Source organism: Balaenoptera ricei, chromosome 12 (assembly GCF_028023285.1).
Source record: "Balaenoptera ricei isolate mBalRic1 chromosome 12, mBalRic1.hap2, whole genome shotgun sequence".
Taxonomy (NCBI): domain Eukaryota; kingdom Metazoa; phylum Chordata; class Mammalia; order Artiodactyla; family Balaenopteridae; genus Balaenoptera; species Balaenoptera ricei.
Genome location: NC_082650.1, coordinates 54,800,318 through 54,820,757, shown reverse-complemented (window position 1 = coordinate 54,820,757; position 20,440 = coordinate 54,800,318). Strand labels below are relative to the sequence as shown.

At 39.3% G+C, this 20,440-nt stretch overlaps 1 protein-coding gene across 2 annotated transcripts in view; it reads right to left on the bottom strand.

Moving 5' to 3' along the window:
* BVES (blood vessel epicardial substance) overlaps nucleotides 1–20,440 on the bottom strand; it is a 40,800-nt gene that overhangs the window by 14,475 nt on the left and 5,885 nt on the right. For both annotated transcript variants that reach the window (XM_059941503.1, XM_059941504.1), the window contains 5 exons: nucleotides 19,831–19,955; nucleotides 17,001–17,188; nucleotides 16,169–16,277; nucleotides 8,268–8,435; nucleotides 7,134–7,275 (listed from right to left, as the gene is read on the bottom strand). In XM_059941503.1, coding sequence (XP_059797486.1) covers nucleotides 7,134–7,275; nucleotides 8,268–8,435; nucleotides 16,169–16,277; nucleotides 17,001–17,188; nucleotides 19,831–19,955 — 732 coding nt within the window. The remainder of the gene's footprint in view (nucleotides 1–7,133; nucleotides 7,276–8,267; nucleotides 8,436–16,168; nucleotides 16,278–17,000; nucleotides 17,189–19,830; nucleotides 19,956–20,440) is intronic.

Here is a 20,440-nt window from a genome sequence, read left to right as displayed (position 1 = left end):
GGATGGCAGCTGTGCAACAGACCCAGATAATCACCAGTCTGGGGTGAGGTAGGAGGGTGGGAAGCTCTGTGAGGAAGGTCTGAGAAAAAGGGGACACGGAATTGATGGCCTGAGAGCGTGGGGATGTGAGACCAAAAAGGCAAGGATAAGGAAAAAAGAGAGGCCACTGGAGATGCCCGTAAAAACAGAAAGCAGTATGAAAAGGCATGGCTCAAAGGTGAAATAACCACTCAGAAGTTAAGGAGAAAAGAAATGGATTCACCCAAAAGAAAAAGCAGCTTTAAGATACGGGGGATCTGGTGAATAAGACAGCCCTAACAGCAAAGCAACAAAAAACTTTAGGGGAAAAAAAGGAGAGGCAAGGCATGAAGTAAACTGTGGTATTATTTTTGTGTTTGACAAAAGGAGAATCCATTTGAACTTATTAGAAACAGTCTGCTTTGAAGAGATCAGGAATCATGACACTGGAACCCAAAGAAAGGGGTAGTCATAGCCCACTATTGGGTTCTGAATAAAGCATAATGTCAACACTATTCACTTGTTTTAAACTTTACAAAACAACCCACAGACAAAGCAAGGAAGACCTAACTGCAAAGAGAACAGACGTATTTAATACCTCTGAACCATAATTTAAAAATGGATAAGATGGTAATTTGCATATTATGTGTATTTTACCACATTAAAAACAATTTGAAAAAAAAAAAGAGGGAACAGAAATGTATATGTTATCAACCTTGATTGTTTGAAAGTTAAAGAAGAGACAACAGTTTGAAGGTAGAAGGGGGAAAGAGTAAGTAAGGGTAGAGATGCAAAGGGTAGGGGTGCTAATGTCCTCACCTTTAAAAAATGTTTCAAAGAGAAAAAAGAAATGGAGGTTTAAGTGTACTATTTAGTGTTACAAAGGTAAACAATAAAGGAATAAAAACTAGTAATATCATACTGAGCAGAAGGGGAAGGGAAGTTAAAAGTGAGCTAAGTTAGGTTAGAAGATAAAGGTGAAGAGGATAAATCAAATAACAGCACATTATTCATCATTTTGGACAAAAACTGTTCCAGTGTGATTGCTCTCAGGGAGCAATTAGGTTGGAGGGGGTCAGTTCTTTTCACTGAGATATTTTTTTTACTATTTGATATCTATGTGTGTATATTAACTTGATAATTAAGAAAATTTTTGTTTAAAAGACTAAACATACATACCCAGTAAAATCCTTTTACAGTCATTTTACAGGTGAGAAAATGCTGGGGGAGGATGGAGGCCATTTAAAGGGCTGGTGAGAGTGCGGGCCCTGGAGACGGTCCCCCACACTTCTCAACCTGAAACGGGGGAAACGCAACACTTAACCTCACTGGGGGGCTGTGAAGATTAAATGAGAACACGTATGACAGTGGTCAGCGTGTGTCAGTGGCTGCAGTAGGGGATGAATATCCCCAAACAAGTTTACACTCACGTATGGATATTCGTAAGGGTCAAAGCAAGGCAAGACCTTGTAACCCAGGGGTCCCCAAGCCCCCGGCCGCGGACCAATATGGGTCCGCAGCCTGTTAGGAACCGGGCTGCACATCAGGAGGTGAGTGGCAGGTGAGCGAGCAAAGCTTTATCTGCTGCTCCCCGTCACTCCCGGAAAAACTGTCTTCCAGGAAACGGGTCCCTGGTGCCAAAAAGGTTGGGGACCGCTGTTGTAACCAATTCACCACTTCTTTGTTTCAGGGTTGGCCCAGTGGCCCTAACCAGGCTACTTAACCTCCCCAAGCTGCACTCTACTCAACTACAAAGTAGAAGCACTGCTTTTCACTAGCCCTCTTGGTGGGTGTGAGAACGGTTCAGGAGCTCTTCCTCTGGGTACCTGCTGCCTGATCACATCCCCCTCTCTCTCTCTCCCTATGATTTTATGTAAAGCTTGTTGTTTATAAGCCTACAGTTGTTCACAGGGGAAACGAAATACAAATTGGGTTGAACAGACTATTTCATGAAACTAAGAAGGTTGTATTGGCTTTTTGTATCTCTCCAGGTAAAAAAAATAGATAAGAGAGGTGGGGGAAACTCATTATGTCAGATATGCTGCCTAATCTTTGCAGACAAGAATACTAACCAGATGCAAACTAACTCAGCTTAGAGCAGACCTGTGCATCTAGGTCGTATGAAATTAGTAGACTGTCCAGAGCACCATCTTGACATGAATAACAAAAAATACTTGTAAAGGTTTTTTTGTCAGTAATAAATATCTCTATTCCATAGTCTATTTAAGAAATCATAAATTTTAATTATAATTTCTGAAAAAATACATGGTTTAAACTAGCAAAATCTTTCAAAGATGAGTTCTGACTGGATCACCTACACTGACTCAGGAGTTTTAAAAAACAAATAAACTGAACAGTAGGTTTATTTAACCCCCATTAACTAAAATAAAGTTCTCAACTTTCAAGGAAACATAGTATGTCCACCTATTGCCATGACAAGGCCTGTGCTCAGCACCACTTATCATGATGGAACTTCCAAGTACAGTCCATCTCTGTGTGTGTGTGTCTTATACATTACACGTAGGGAGCTAAACCTTGTAAGGAAGGAAAGACAAGGAGATGACAAGGCACCCTGATGAGCACGTTGGTCCAGGAGCAGAAAGAAGAAAGCTTATATCCATCTGAGGGCATTAAATCCTTCTCACACGTCCTGGACATCCTATCTCACAATCACACTTTTAAACATGGAACTCAAGTAAATGAAGCAACAGGAAGGCGAAAAAGAGTTAAATTAATTGGATTATGTGCTAGTGAATAAACAGGAAAGTTTTTCTCAGACTATTTCATTATTTTACTTTCTTGCCTTTAAATGATCGTTTGAAGTGGAATCCAGACTCTGGTAAAGAGTAGAGATCTTGCTCTCGATTTAGCATCATGTGACGTGTAAAAATAGAGCACAACGTAAAAAATGGGATCAGCAGCAATTTCGTTGAAATAGTTCACTTAAAGTTTCCCTTCACCTTTTTCTAAACTGCATTTCTGTTTAACTGAACATTTGCTGTGCAGTGTTATGAAACGTGTTTGTGGCATTATATCCCAAACTGATCAAGACCTTTAAAAGTAGAGCCTTCACCAGAATCTATGTGAGCCTCAAGAAATACAAGAAACATCTTAATCACAACCAGGGGAATGCAATCAGCCAAATTCCAGAATGCAGGGAATTCTACAGCCTCACTACTCAAAGCATAGTTCAGGGACCAGCCACATCAGCGTCACGTGGGCGCCTGTTAATAAGCACATGGACTCCCAGGCCCCACCCCCATCTGCTGCACCAAAACCTTTCATAAGATTTCCAAGTTATGCATATGCACAGGTATGTTTAAGAATCTCTGCTCTATAGGACAAACAAAAGAAAACAAAAAGCTGAAACAGACAGAAAGAGATGGAAAGGGGAGCCTAGAGATTCAGAGACTTTTCAGCCAAATGCAACGGGTACATTCTGATCATGATTTAAAAAATAATTATGAGAAATATTGAAATGGATTTTAATATTTAAATCTACTTCTATGTTTGAGTTAATGACTAGAATGAATAATGTCCAAGTTTTTTGGTTAGGAAAATATGTAAAATAAATTTAATTTTTACAGAGCAGCATTGCTCATCATTCTGTAAGTATATATATGAGGCAATGTGAAAGCTAACCCAAAGCTAACTGACTGGAGAATATTATTGGATAATTTTAAATGTCCCTGCGTAGAACCTCCACACATAGGTTAAGGCCAAAATTTTCTTTGAAATGGAAATTAACTGGTCTAAGAAAACCTATTTGTGGCACTGCTTGGTCCTAATGAAGGATTTGGGGGACGGTAGGTTTCTTGAAGGAAGTGGGATGGAGGGGGAAGAAGTGACTTTGGGCAAACACTACCTTCTCCCTAAGTGTAGTGGACTCGTCTGCAAAGAGGTGAGTAATAGTGGCCGCTGTGCCCAGCTGGCAGAGTCATCAGGTTCAAGTGCAAGAATGGGTGTGAAAGTGACCCGTAAATTATAAAGCACTGGTCAAACAGTTCATGCCTTTTTTTTCCTTTTCTTTTTAAACCACAGAGGCAATATGGTCTACAATCATGGACTGCGGAATCAGACAGGATATGTCTGTCTGCCAGCACCTCCCCCTGAGGATCTGGAACAGTGAGTACGCATCTCATATTCCCGATTTCCTCTCGGTAAAGTGAAATGATACTCATCGCGGTAGATTGTGTTATTGTCAACACGCCTGCTTTCCCTCCCTTCCTGTGTAGCCCCTGAAGGAGGCTTAAAGAGCCACCCATTCATGGTGGTTCTGGCCAAGTGACTTCTCTGGTCCGGGGGACATGAGTGGAAGTGGCAAGTGCTACCTCAAAACAGGAGCTTTAAGAGCCGTGGGGTGATTCTGCCACCACTGTCTTCCCTCTGCCACGAGTGGCAGCGACCCAAACAGTGGCTGCTCCTTTGGTGTTCCAGAGTGAGGGGGATACAACCTGGAGCAGCACCCAGTGTGCAGGTGAAGGAGAAAGAAAGCATTGCAGCCAGAGATTCGGGGAACCGTCTGTTGGCACTGCATCATCTAGTGAAAGCTAAGATACCTCTCCTCTGTGTGGACTGCAGTGAAGATTCAATGTGATTATGTATAGAGAGTACCTGAAAAAAATAACACCTGCTATTGTCAATAAATGTTTGTTCCCTTCTCTCCACTAGCATTCATGAAGCTGATACTGTTGCTGAGAGCAGCTGCCCCAGCTGCCCCCATGTGCACATCAAAAATCCAGACTAATAAGAGCTTAGGCACTTGTTTTAGGGACCTAACATTGACTAAGGCCTACTGCATGCTCCAAGTGTGCTAAATTTTGTTATTTCAGCCTAACGGTCCTGAGAGATTGGTTTTGTATTCTCTGTTTTACAGGGAATGTAATTTGTAATTTGGGAAAGTCGATGGCATATTGATGGATCTGGCAAGAGAAAAACGACAACAGCCTTCAGTAGTTCCAGGATAAAATCTAAGTAAGAGAAACAAGAACTAACCAGTTTTTAATGAATCACGCGATAGGGTGAATTAAATAATTCATAATTAATATCAGTGTTGTGCTCAAATAATAATGTCTTTCATTAAACTGCAGGAGTAAAGCCAAGAATGAAGACTGGTCAAAAGGAAGCAGGTATGAACATGGATTTGCTGTGCGGTTCACACACACACACACACACACACACACACTCAAAAGTATGCACACATATGTGGCTCTATGCATTTGCATCAATATGTAAGATCTTGTATAATAAACCTGAGGCTACAATAATTAAATAAACAACATAAGCAAGTTGTACACATTTTCAGTACAGCAAAGTACAACTGGACAAGGGAACTGAGAAGTAAAGTTGCCCCCCCTGCCCCCAAGGGCTGCCCACTTCTTCACAGACACAGAAGCTTCAATTATCCATGTGGGGAATGGACTTTTGGATTAAACTCACGATTCACTATAAGGGAGAGGGAAGGAAACAGACCAGGAGTTGTGACCAGATCCAGGCCTGTGCTGAGATATGACAGCTCATGTCAGATTAGAAAGGTCATACGGCTTACTCCAAGTGACACAGCTAAGAACTATTAGAGCAAGAACCCAGGTCTGTATGCACAACGTGTGTGATCCATTCACGGAACACCTGGAAATAAAGGTTTCTGAAGGCAAGTACAGTGCAAACGTTAATCTTGAAAACATGTTCTAATTCTGTTTAAACAACACACTCTAGAGAAGCTTTTTTTCTTTTTCTAAAATGTTAAAATGTCCAAAAGATTTAGATTATACAAGAAAATATTACAGAAAAACAAAACTGATTTTAAGAAAACGAATGGCCATAGTATAAACTGCCCATTCTCAGGGCTTCCTAAGCAAGACTGTAGGACTAAAAAAAAAAAAAAAAACTACCAAAAAAAGATATTCTACAGGAAAAATAATTCACATACAATATTTCACTGTAATTCCCATTCTGCTGGCCTTTCTTAGAAATCACTGTACATGTAATTAGGATGGGTCCGTTTGAAAATGCTTACCGACCATCATACTGTTTCAACAAGGCAGATAACACATTTGACATGCTAGTAGATTCAGAGTTTGGTCAACCTCAGCTGTACTTTCTAAAAGTTACTTTGGAATAAAATATAGCCATTTCCAGGTTCTCATTTGCATTGTTCCTGAAATCTCTTTTAGGCCCACAACGCATTTCTATGCCTAGACTTTGCTTTGAAGCGTACATTGACGTGGCCTTGTCAATTCCAGCCTCTCCTGACTATGTGATACTTAAAATCCTTAATCCGATTTATCTAAAGCATCCAAAGTTACAAGATCATTTACATAAACACTTAGGGTTGTCGAATGTGTATCTGGATTTTCTTAAAATTTACCTTGGATTAACATACAATTGTAAAGATTAATAATTTTTAGCTTATGCAGTGAGAGGATCTGTCTGCCTGTCTGCTCTTTCCCATGAATTTGTTCCACATTCTTATACTACCTTTCTTGGAATAATTCTTAAAATAATTTTAAGCATTAATGTTAAGCATTTAATCTTCAACATCTGTGCCATTAGTATTATTTTAAATGTTTTAAAACAATCTAAACTATAGTGGAATCTTGGAAAACTTGCCTCTTGGTGGGTGTGTGAATGAAGTGACTCACAGGGGTGTTGGGTGGCCTTCTTCATCTTCAGGAAAATTCCATCACCCACTCCCCTGTTAACTCCTGGTGGTCACACTGAGATAACCAGCTGGCAGTACTACCTCCAGCTGTTGCTTCCCACCATTTTAAACACGATGCTGGGCCTGGGCTTCCACTAAAATCATGAAAACAACAAGCCTTGGATACCCAGCTAACCATATGGACTCTTTCATACTATTCTACTGAACCAGTGTTTGAGAAAAGCATATGGCAAAACAAGTGGACAGTTTCTGAAATGGAAATAAGCATTCTAGAGTTGGATTTTAAGTGATGTGCAATACAAAAAAAAAAAAGCTAGAAAAGTTTTGATTATTTTTATTGTTACCTTGAGGTTGCCAAACAACTTGCTACTTGAAAAGTTACTTTTCTGATCAAAGTTGTCATTTGTCCTTTTCTAGCAATATCCATCAGAATCCCAGGGTGGGGATAACTTACGAAGAGAGGAAACGCTGGAGGTGCCCCGAAGAAACTGGTGTAAGCCGTCTTCATCTTCGCTGGAGCTGACTATACTGTTTCTCATTTCCAGCATGGACAGTTGTGTGCAAAGGCTGAGCTGGTGGTCCAACTTTTTGACCGTCTATAAAGCAAAGTTTGACGATTTCTGAGTGCCATGGGACTTAGATCATATATTCCCTGTAAGTAACATTTACTTTTCCTTGAAACAGAAGACTATCCGGTACATAGTCAGTGCCCAATAAATGGTAGCTGTAATTTTTATTATACGCTATTACTACAAATGCATTAGAAAAAATTTAATATACTCAATAGCCTATTGATTAATCTGAAAAATAATAAGCACCAACCTAATGTGATAACAGCCTTCACCAAGATGACTGGAAGAGTGCACACACCCACACTCACAGTCCCTGGAGAACAGTACTTATCACGGAAACAAGGTTTGCAAGTTCTCTTCTGTAATCGTTTTAATTTCCTTCTAAGCAAATGTGGGGAAGTGAAGATCAAACTGCACATTGCTGGAGATCTATACAGCTCTGAAATTCCTAACCGAATGGCCGCAGCCTTCCATCCCATGCCTCTCGTCACTTATGGGAGTTCTGGGAGGGGACCTGACCAGTAGAATGTGCAAGACTGGGAGACACAGGGTTAAAAAGCCAACCTCCTGCTTGCTGGGGCTGATCAGCATTTATCAGTCTGCAAGCTCCCCCTGCCCCGCCGTCCATGGCCTATACCACTGCCTAGTCCTTCCACTCATTTATCATCTTCCTTAGATTGCTTGAAAGACTCTTTAGGAAGAGGATAGCACCTCATCACCACAAATGGACGGCCCTGACATTCACAGACACCTCACCAGGTCATGGAAAATATAATAATTGCATACTATTATGGAGGTCCCTGACATTCACAGACACCTCACCAGGTCGTGGAAAATATAATAATTGCATACTATTTCCTCACGCTTGAGAACTGATTCCCTGAAGGGTCTCTAAATTACAAGCATCCCCACTTCACTTAACATATGACTAATTAATGAAGATTCAGGAAAATATATATTGCATAAAAGGAGATACACCTAACTATTTAACAAAATAGACTCAGAAAAACACTTACTTTATCATTTAAGGTGGGATCATTCAATGAGTAGAGCTTATTTGTAATGTCTTTTCCTATAAGATACCTAAATATTTCATATAGGAAAGGCTCTGATTCCAGAAAGTAAGTTAATCTTTCTCTTGACCAGCATAAAAATCTGCAGTTATCATCTGCAATAATGGTGACCTGCCAAAGAAACAGAGAGAAAAATGTATATGAATTATGATGTTAGTAACTTGGGGGAAGGGAAGAGTAGAATTATTTAGTGGATATTATCATAGCAATGCTTTGTCATATTAGTTAAAATAAGATCCATACACACTAGCTTCTATAACTAAGTATAACATTACATTTAAAACCAAGCAATCTGTAGACTAAATGAAAGCAAAGTCTTCAAGTTTTATTGTTCTGTTTTGTGAGGTCTGGTGATAGAAGAATGGCCACCGTGTCAATAGCACTGCTACAGAGTGTGCTAGACTGATGTCCCAATTGGATGTACAATTTATGGCTAAATATTTCTTTATGCCCAGATAATTATACTAGAGAATGAGAAAGCAGACTCACGTGAATTGGTTTTAGGGCCCAGATGGTTACTGATAAATATGGCTAGTAAGGGTCCTTCTCTGGGTCCTTCTGTCATAGGTATTTCTTGAGTGTGACCTACCAAGGGTACCCCACTGGGGACACACACAGAGATCCCCCAGTTAGCTCAGAACTGGGAAACCATACCTTTTCCTTAAGTGTTATTATATAGGAAAGTGGGAAAGCATTGTAATTGCACTACACAGAACTTAAGTATTCCTTAAATACATCCTCTCTCCAGAGCAAGGGGCCACACCCTCACTCCAAGTTCAGGGTCAGGACACCCTTCCTCCCATGCAGGTCCTTCTGTCAGCTTCACGTGGCACTCCTATCACTGAACTCAAGCTCATCCGTGGTCCACTGTCTCTCCTGAGCACCCCGAGGGCAGGGGCTGTGCATCTTCATACTGAATGCCTGGCTTCCAACCCTGAGTGGTGCTCAGTGCAGGTTTACTGATGAAGAAATTAACATATGAACACAAATACTGTTGAAGGCAAAAACCATTTTTACATCTTCAACATTAAACCCAATGCTTGTCCAAGTGGGAGATTAATAAAGGTTTCTAAATTGACATGAAGTCATATCTGGGCTCAGAGCAAAGATTTCCATAGGAGCTCTTTACCCTTTGTTAGTAAAAAAATTAAACATATTTCAGATGACGAGGGGGTATTTATGTCTACTAGGAGAGAAAACAGAAAACCCAGCTTCTCTCCTTATGTCAGTGGTTGAAATCTGACCTTTAGTAAATTAGAGGGTTTGGCTACAAAAGATGGGTCAGTGTTCCTAGAAAAATAAAACTGCACTTATTTATTCTATTAAATAATATTAAATACATTAAATAATAAATCCCCCCAACCAAACACATTGGGATTTAAGAAATGCATCAGCAGCTCTATGGCTCCGTAAAACACTAAATTTCATTTATTCTTTCAGCATACACTGTTAGGCTCGTACTTTATGCCAGACACGGTTCAAGGCACTGAGGTTACCATTGTGAACAAAAAAGCCACGATCCTTGCCCTGTGATGCTTACATTCTAGTGGAGGAAGGCGATGATGAATAAAGAAATGTGACAATCTCAGGTGGCAATTAGTGTTTTGACAAATACAGAACAGGGGAAAATGGTAGAGAATGAGTAGGAAATGACAGGTACACATAATGCCACCCACTTTAAGTATGTATTGTACTTTAAAACATTTAAGGTGCTTTTACATCTATCATGTAAGCAGGTCCTTAAAATTGCCTTTGAGGTAAGACAGATAACATTCTTCCTCATTTTCCAGATGCCAAATGAGAAGCATCAAGGGGCTTCCCTGGTGGCACAGTGGTTAAGAATCCACCTGCCAATGCAGGGGACACGGGTTCGATCTCTGGTGTGGGAAGATCTCACATGCCGTGGAGCAACTAAGCCCATGAGCCACAACTACTGAGCCTGTGCTCTAGAGCCCGCAAGCCGTAACTACTAAAGCCTGTGGGCCACAACTACTGAAGCCCGGGCGCCTAGAGCCTGTGCTCTGCAACAAGAGAAAGAAGCCACCGAAATGAGAAGCCTGCGCACCGCAACAAAGAGTAGCCCCTGCTCACCGCAACCAGAGAAAGCCCGCGTGCAGCAACGAAGACCCAACGTGGCAATCAATCAATCAATCAATCAATCAATCAATCAATTTATAAAAAAGCAAATGAGAAGCACCAAAAAACTTAGCCAGGAACACATGTTAATGAATGGTGGAGTGAGCACTGCTGACTTCCAGCCCAGGCATATTTTTCCACCAGGCCAAACCCTACCCAATGTGTCCTAGATTCATCAAGACAATCACAGAGAAAGGCATTTGGTGAAGTGACCACAAGGCTGACTCACCATCGAGAATCCCGCATACAAAGAACAGCTGAACACAATGTCATGAAGCCTACATTCTAGTGGAGGAAGCTGATAATAAGTAAAGACATGTGACCAAGGGGAAAAAAAAGATTTATAGAAAGAAGTATAAGGTCAAGTATAAGGTCAAGAGCCACATAAGCCAGTCCTGAGGAGTTCCCAGAGATAGTAGGAGATGGGCACGTAAACAGAAGGCAACTGAGTAACGTTCTAGAGGAGTAATTAGAGAAAGTGAGCACCGGCCTCGCACGGTGGCCCAGCCTGGCACCCAAGTGTTGAAGAAAGGGTTAGGAATGTTGAGGTCCCTTCATTTTGCGAAGATGTCATCCATGCCTTTGGAAGATACAGTTCACGAACAGTGCGGGAAGAAGTTAAAAGAGGAGTTGGAAATCATCCAAGAAAAGAAGTCGTCGTTGCACTTAGGTGATGTATATGCATTTAACTTTTCTTCAACCATTTTAATAACCTCAAGTTGCCCTGAGGCAATAATACTTTCAAAATGATACTATAATTTGCTTAGCCACCATTTCCTATATTTTTTAAAATGTTTTTTAAAAATTGAAGTATAGTCGATTTACAGTGTTTCAGGTATACAGCAAAGGGATTCATTTATACATATATATATCTCTCCTTTTCCAGATTCTTTTCCATAATAGGTTATGACAACATATTGAATACAGTTCCTTGTGCTATACAGTAGGTCCTTGTTGTTTATCTACTTTATATACAGTAGGAAGCCACTTATTTTATTGAAGTATAGTTGATTTACAATGTTGTGTTAACTTCTGCTGTACAGCAAAGTGATTCAGTTATACATATATATTCTTTTCCTTTATTGTTTATCATAGGATACTGAATATAGTTCTCTGTGCTGTACAGTAGGACCTTGTTGTTTATCCATTCCATATATAATAGCTTACATCTGCTCACCCCAACCTCCCACTCCATCCCTCCCCCAACCCCCTCCTCCTTGGCAACCACAAGTCAGTTCTCTATGTCTGTGAGTGTTTCTGTTTCATAGATAGGTTCATTTGTGTCATATTTTAGATTCTGCATATAAGTGATATATGGTATTTGTCTTTCTCTTTCTGACTTCCTTCACTTAGTGTGATAATCTCTAGTTTCATTCATGTTGCTGCAAATGGCGTTATTTCATTCTTTTTTATGACTGAGTAATATTCCATTGTATATATGTACCACATCTTCTTTATCCATTCATCTGTTGATGGACATTTAGGTTGTTTCCATGTCTTGGCTATTGTGAATAGTGCTGCAATGAACATTGGGGTGCGTGTATCTTTTTGAATTATAATTTTGTCTGGATATATGCCCAGGAGTGGGACTGCTGGATCATATGGTAATTCTATTTTTATCTTTCTGAGGAACCTCCATACTATTTTCCACAGTGGCTGCACCAACTTACATTCCCACCAACAGTGTAGGAGGGCTCCCTTTTCTCCACACCCTCTCCAGCATTTGTTATTTGTAGACTTTTTAATGGTGGCCATTCTGACTGGTGTAAGGTGGTACCTCATTGTAGTTTTGATTTGCATTTCCCTAATAATTAGCGATGTTGAGCATCTTTTCATGTGCCTTTTGGCCATCTGTATTTCTTCTTTGGAGAAATGTCTCTTTAGGTCTTCTGCCCATTTTTCGATTGGGTTTTTTTGTTGTTGTTGAGTTGTATGAGCTGTTTGTATATTTTGGAAATTAAGCCCTTGTCGGTCGCATCATTTGCAAATATTTTCTCCCATTCTGTAGGTTGTCTTTTCAGTCTGTTTATGGTTTCCTTTGTTGTGCCAAAGCTTGTAAGTTTGATTAGGTCCCATTTGTTAATTTTTATTTTTATTTCTATTGCCTTGGGAGACTGACCTAAGAAAACATTGGTACAATTTATGTCAGAGAATGTTTTGCCTATGATTTCTTCTAAGAGTTGTATGGTGTCATGCCTCATGTTTAAGTCTTTAAGCCATTTTGAGTTTATTTTTGTGTATGGTCAGAGGGTGTGTTCTAACTTCATTGATTTACATGAGACTAGGCAACCATTTCTTATTGATGGTGGAAAACGATTTTTAAACCTGTTAAAATTATTATTCAATTTTAATGTAGTAACAATATTCAAATAGTAAGCTATATCTACAGTATGTATGAGTCTTACAAGTCCCTAAGAGCAGGCATTTAGTTGGAAGCAGGTAGTTAGCATATCGACTGAGGTCATTTCAGTGGATAGCTAATGCTTCATTACTGTCAAATAGACAGATTTACTTAATGATTTCCTGTCACAACAGTCAAGTGAAACATATCTTTAATGAGGAATTTTTATGATGCAATCTAGGAATTTTTAAAGTTTCCATGAAATACATTTGCTTCTTAGGTTATTAGGGTACCTCAGCAGTGCCATTCTTGAGTTCTTGTGAAGAATTTCACAGAAGAAATAAAAGCAAACACGGTAATGGAAGACACAAAAGAATTTCTCTCAGGTAGAGAATTAGACTAAGCGTTTGTAACCGGGTTTGCTGTGATTACCTCAAGGCGCTGGATTAGTCCCAAACCAATCCTACACCCTCACATAATGAAAAGACCTTATCAAGAACAAGAGCATCAGAGGGAATTGCTGAATGTGCTAGAATGGGAATGGCAGTCTGACACTATGACTGGCTGACTGTCCTCAGGGGAGAATTTATTATTTTCTTTGTGTACTGCACAAGGTTTCACACACCAGGAACATGAAAACGTCCTGAAAGTGGTCTATTCAGCTAATTCTTACTGAGTTTTCATCTGCACTAAAACACAGCAGAGTCAAGACTGGCAGATTAAATTGCTTTGCAACTTAACCCAAAGATTTACTTAACACTAAGATAAGGTTTTATTTAAAAGCCAGTTATAACTCAGTGTTCATTTATTTCACCAGAGCTTGGACATCTGCCTCCAAGACATTCTTCTTCCCTTAAAGTCAATAAATGTTTGATTTTCAAGCTTCACAGCACAGGATGTGCTATTGACTATGGCAAGGCAACAGCGGGAGATAAAATCCAAAAGAAAAATGGAAATGGCAGAGCTCGCTGGATATGAAACAACTGTACAAAGAAGAAGCCAAACACAGAAAACTACCTTTTGTGATAATGATACTCAAGATTCTCCAACATTTCTAAGCAGCAGCTTGGGTCTGTAAGTACTAACACAGCACCTAGGGGGCAGCTGGAGTCGTTGTCTCAGCTCTGTCACTCTGCCGGTCATCATAATTACCGTACATTCCTGAACAACATTCACTGTGCAATCTCAAGGGACAGTCATCGAGTCCACTTGCTTCCTTTCCTCATTTCACCCTACGGTAGAATTCAGTAGCACCCCTACCGAAGAATGAATTTAAAGAAAGAAAAATGCAAAGGAAGCAGCTCCTTGTCAGAACACTTGTAGCTGTTCAGAATTAGAGAAAAATGAGATTAGCAGGTAAAAAGGCATGTGGACGGAGACGTCCGGCCATTGACTCTCAGGTGTAAATGCCACCGGCACAGAGAGCGAAAAGTTGGTCCTGGGAGCACCTGCCAGTTTTCACTGCGAACTCGCTTCAGGGAGAGGCAATATACTCCTACACAGATGTGCAACAGCTATTTTTACTGTTGAGTATCTGCCAGTAGGAACATTTGGTAAACAATCAAAACAGAATCTTTCCCGAGGGCTTACTCTGATGGGAATCTGCTCCAACTGTACAGGACACAGTCTCGATGATGCCAGGGTAGGTTTTACCCATTGACCCATCAGGAAATGCCACACCAGACTCTATGCTGAGAAAAGCTGACTAGTCTTTAGAAAGGCTGAATAAATAGCCTTCACTCAGCTAGGGTACCCTGAGTTTGGTCATGTTTTTAGAAACATGAGGAACATTTCTCAACTACCGAATGCCAATCCCTAGTCCCCAAGAAGAGAACTGTGACCAGTGGCAGAAATGCCTTTCTTGTTGTTAATTTAATTATAACTATAACATAATTTGAAGTCTGGTGGAAAAGACAGTACATGTTATATCCCAGGGGCTATGTGCTTCTGGAAACAGAGGAGGTTCAGTTCCCACCTTTTCCCCAAATGCCAGTCTCTTCAGGATTATATGAAACTGAGCTATTGTGTAAAACCACTTGCTACTATAAACAGAGAAATGGATGCAGCAGATAAATGTTGGGCTTTGAAAGAAGAAATTGTAAGGTGGTCAGAGGAAAGAGGGAAAGAGAAAAGAAGTGGCCCTGTGCCAGTTTGTAGATGGTGGTGATTAAAGATACTATAAGAATAAATCTCAGTGCAGAGCTGACCCTTGAAAACGCAAGGGAGAGTGTAAATGAGGGGAGACAGGGCACAGCATCTGCTTTCTCCTCTATCTTAAGCTCAGTGAGCTTGCAGCCAGCACTGCAGCCAGGTGGTAAATTTATATGAGACCTTCTAGTAAATGCATACAACTTTAACCAGGTGTGTGTGGTTACTCAGGCCAGTTACTCAGGCAGGGTAGGAGCAGGGCAGGCCTGACACCGTTGTAAATAAACTTAAGTAGTGTCTGTGAATGTGCCCTTTTATCTCCATGGGGCATCCCAAATTGTGTGGCATTTCAGAATGAGACTCAAAGATCAGATTCTGTCATCAAGAAACACTGATTTTTTCCTCCCTCAGGTGATAGCACCCCCTTCTATTCCATTTCCTACCTAAATACATTTACCCTCCGGCTCAGAAGAAAACCTGTTCTCAGGATATTTCCATACTGCTGTTTATCTAGAGGCTGAGACTAAAGGAAACTCTTACCCATTTTCTTGGTTACTCTCCTAACAATAATGAGGGGAATAAAATAGGAGAGCTGGACACTCGCAGAAAGAATCAGAACAAAGTGTCACATAATGGAGCATTATTTTTAAGATACAAAAAGAACCAGGCTAAGTAGTCATGTTCAAATTATTGTAACTGTGAAGAACTTCATTCTTTGCCCTTAAACATATTCATTAAATTTAAAAGAGTAAAGTGGTTACAGTTGTTTTTCATAAGGGTTAACAAAGTAGGTTCTCTAGGGCAAAGTCAGTTTTCTATTTTTCCCCAATAAAAGTAACCAATTACATGTTTTAAGAACACTGATTATCTATAATTGACATTTTCCTTTTTTCTCATAACAAAAGCATTAGATGTTCTCTATGGAAAAATTATAAAAATTCAAATAAGCAAAAAGGAAGCAAACAAAAAAGCGATCAAACTCACAACCCAGAAATAACAGTGTTAACACAATGGCTAAATCAGGATAGATCTTTCTAGACCTCTTCCTGTGTACATACACACACTACTTTAAGTTTTACAAAAATGGGGTCATACTATATATTCCGTATGGTAATCTCTTTTTTCAGTAAATCATGGCCACTTTCCCATCCATATCCTTTGGATTTTGAATGAGACATTAACTAGTTTCAATCTTCTTAAAAATCATGCCAAAACATACCTGGAATTTTTCACCTTTGTGCATCTGGGTTGATCTAAATTCAGGAGAATCTATAAAGGCACAGGGGTAAATATTATGCAGAAAATGTCCTCGATAGGAGACCTTCATTCTGATAACAGAAATTAGTGTTAATAAATGCATAATAATCTGCACATAATATGACAAGCCTTAAAATCTCCATAATCTTATGGGTTTGTATTTTGTAAAATTTTAAAGACCCCCCCCAGGTGACTGACATAATTAAAAAGCCCTTCCTGAGGCACAAGTATTAATTTCAAAATAAATTTCACCAACAACAAGGGAAAAAAAGTGTCCATATTGAAGAAGACATGTGCCTTCCAATGGTTATCATTGCTGTTATAGCTGGAGTGACCATATAATTAATTACTCAAACTGGGACACTTTTGAGAGGGAACAGACACTGGCTGTCTCCCCAGGAGACTGATATTCCTCGAAGTTGTATTTTTGTGATGTTCAAAAAATTAAGCAAGTCACCTCTGAAACACGCATAAGCTCCTTAAATTTTAACACCCAATTTAAACCTATTACAATTCTGCCTCATTAAATTTAAATAAAACTTCCAAAAAAGTTGAAAACTTCACAAATGAAAACCCTGACATCAACAAGATTCACAGCAATAAATTCTACACAATTTTACCATGTTGCTCTGTAATATTCTAAAATGCAGTTGTCTGATGAAAATTCACCACCAACCAACTCTGTGACCGCTTATTTCATTAGTTGGCAACATTTCCTTTCATTCATTTCCTACCCAGAAGCCAGGAGAGGATTCCAGGCAAACGAAGCATTTCGATTTCCATAGAGCACTTACTTTCCCTTCAGGAGAATACTCAGACGGTCGTCAACTGAGGTTATATCCTCTGCAGCATAGGTCTCGCCCTTTTTCAATGTTTGGATCATGCAAAACTGTCCAGTTAATCTTTTGAACAAATCTGGAGGCACACGGAGTGGTTCAAACAATCTCCGGTAGATGCTTTTGAGTTCCTTTTCTATTTTTACCTGAAAGGCAGCAGTGATCAGATGCCTCACTAACGCAGCAACACCAAAACATTGGCTTCTGTGGTCTAAATAGGGATTTTTAGAATAAACAAATCTGCAGTAGATGCCATCACCCTTCTGTGTTTTGGTCAATGGAATCTGACACAGAAGAGTAAGTGGTGATGTAAGTTTAGACGCTAAAAGGGCACTTTTGCAGTTAAACTGAACTCTGAGAGCATATGGTGAAGATCTGCACTATTGATTACATCTCTTTCTATGCGCTACCAAGCAACCGTGGAGGTTTCGAATGCTGTTACAACATTCACCTTGCCAATCTTAGCGTTTCCTATAAACAACGTAAAACCTTTTCATTTTTAGAATACTTCTGTTTCACAGAAGGAAATTACACTAACTTTGAAATATTACAGCAAGAAAATAAGTACATAAATTAGGAATCAACCTGGAAACAAATTTATGAGGATACATACATTAAACATTTTTTCTATATGTAATTATTATCTAATGAGTTAATATAGGAAAGCAAACATCCACAGCTCCAATTGCTGCTTCTCATTTATTCTGAAGCAAAGTGAAGAGTAAAAAAGTTTCCATGTAGTAGTCTCATCCTGAGCTACCATAATCTCGGTAGAATAGAGAACCCACTGGCCAGTAAGGCTGGATGCTAGAGGGAGGGAAAGCAAAATGGCTCAATCACCTCTGTTGTCAGACTATTCGAGGCCCGGGTCAAGCCCCATCTTTGCATCCAGCATTAGTCTGGGAAATCTGTACAGCATGGGAATGAACTTTGGGGTTCAAATGATCATCCATCTCAATGATATCTATGGTAGCCACACCATGAAGCTTACAGACGCAGACGACCAGGGCTGCTCAGATGTCACTGCGGCCTTTGCAATGCTCTCACTTGTCCTGCTGTTTCATTTTAACGAAGTGCTAGCATTTATATTTTTCAAAAAGGTAGGTTTATTGTCAGAGAAGAAACAAAAGCACAGATACTAAATGATTTACTTACCTGGTGCTACCATCACATCAGCAACTTCTGAATCTTATGTTCAGAACTTGGGGTTGTAGTAAGTTCTGATATTCAGAAGCTGAAATCCTTATCGTTACTATCATCTACCTTCTCCACTCCACAGCTCTCATAATGAGTGTTTAAAATAATTTATTCACCAATCTGTCTCACTTCCAGCATGCACACTAGCCAATGTGGCACAGCAATGAACGTACGAACTGAAAAATTGACTCATATTCATAATCTGCTCATCCTGCAAGTCTTAGCTCAAGTCCCAATTCCTTCATGAAGCCCTCTTAATTCTTCTCTTTGAAAGCATCCACTTATCAAATGTTTTCTTGAGCACCAATTAAGTGCTAACCATGCTTGGCAGGAACCGGGAATACAACAGTAAGTGTGGTAGATGATATTATTGTTTCCAGCTATTTGCTGCTTCCACCCCTGCAAGAGGATCATATATCCTCTTATCCTATCCTACTCCCACATCATCAGGCTTGGTCATGTCATTTGCTTTGGCCAGTGAAATGGGAACAGAAATTTTAAGAAACATTGGGTGTTTCTTTTGTTCTCTTATATTTTTCTCTCTGCCATGAGAATGCATGTCCAAATAGAACCTGCTGCTTCAGCAGAGACCCTGAAATGAAGAAGACACATGGAATAGAATCACAGCTGCCACAGTCCATATATTAGGTTGGTAAGGAAAAAAACCTGTTGCTGTTATAAGGCACTGAGACTATCAGATTGTTTGTTACACAGCATAATGTAGTGAAAGCTGACTAATACAGTAAGCAAAACGGACTGGGTTACAATGTTTGAGGAGATGGCAGTCTAGTGGAATGCCTATTACATATATCACCTGTATCATCGAAATTATAATTTACTATGAATTATCTTGTTTTCTAATAGTTTTCTATGTGCATGTCTGGCCTTGAACATAAGATTAGAGCAAGCATGTTATCTTTTACTTTACTGAATATTTGTATGTGCTTTGGACAGTCAAAAAACAGCTGTGGAGTGATTTCTAGGAGCCATGCTATTTTCTTATTCTGTTTACATCTGTTTGTTCTTGGTATGATCAAGGAAACACAACAAGGAGTGGAAAAGAAAAAGTTGAACCCTAGTGTTTTCATAACAACTCACCAAAAATGGTGATTTCCTTAAGTGAGTATTTTGGACATAAAAAAAACAGCTGTTACATTTTAAAAAATAGCATGAAAAAATAGCATAAGTTATTTGTTAATCATTAGCAAGTTCATGGAAGTTGTCTCTGAGCACTTAATTTTATAACAAGGCAACGATTTTCCAAAGTGACATTTGAATATCAATAGGCAAAATAAATAATGAAGTTAGATGACTAAAAAGAATACTGTCATGTTCTCTCATGTCTAAATTGCCCTAATGATTAAAGACGTTTTAAAAACTCGTTGGTAGAACAAATTTAGTGGTGCTCAAATATTTCACTTTCAGAAAGAAAGTGAAAGTCTTAGAAAGACTTTCATAGAAAGTCTCATCTTCAGAAAAATGATATTAAAGGGCCTGAAGATGTTAGATGCTCATTCTCAGGTCTGAACAAAGTACTTGAAAAGCAAATGCTTTAAAGTCTCTTCGTTATTAATTAATTGTTAGTAATTACCGGTCTTTTCTTGTACAAAAGATATGAAAGATGCAAAATGTTGATCCCCAGGAACACCGAGTTCCAGATCATGATATCCAAGGCACATCGGTAGAGAGTGGCCCAGACGATGTAAAGGGTACATCCTGTTGAATAATGAAGTGGGCATGTTAGGTGTCTAGAGTAGCTTCAGCATGTAGCTGAATACATTTGTCATCTTCCATGTATAAAATAAACCAAACACATCTTAGAAATACCTAAGGCAAATATCACATTAAGTTACATTGTGGTTTTTGTTTGATTACCAAAACAAACAAAACCAAAACACACTTTGTTGCAGAAAACTTGTAAAGTATAAAAACCATTTTTTAAAGGAGGAAAAAAAACTTCATAATTCTACTACTTAAAGACAACCACTATTGATATTTAATACTTCCTCACAGTCTTTATGTATTTTTACCTGATGGCAAACCTAATGAATTCACAGTTTAAAACCTATTCTTTTACTTATTGCAGTGATGTTCCCATTTCATGAAAACTTCGTATACATAGTTTTTAATGACTGTAATTAATTAAACCAAAATTTATTTAACTATCTCCCTACTGGTAGACGGGTGAAATGTTTTGGCTG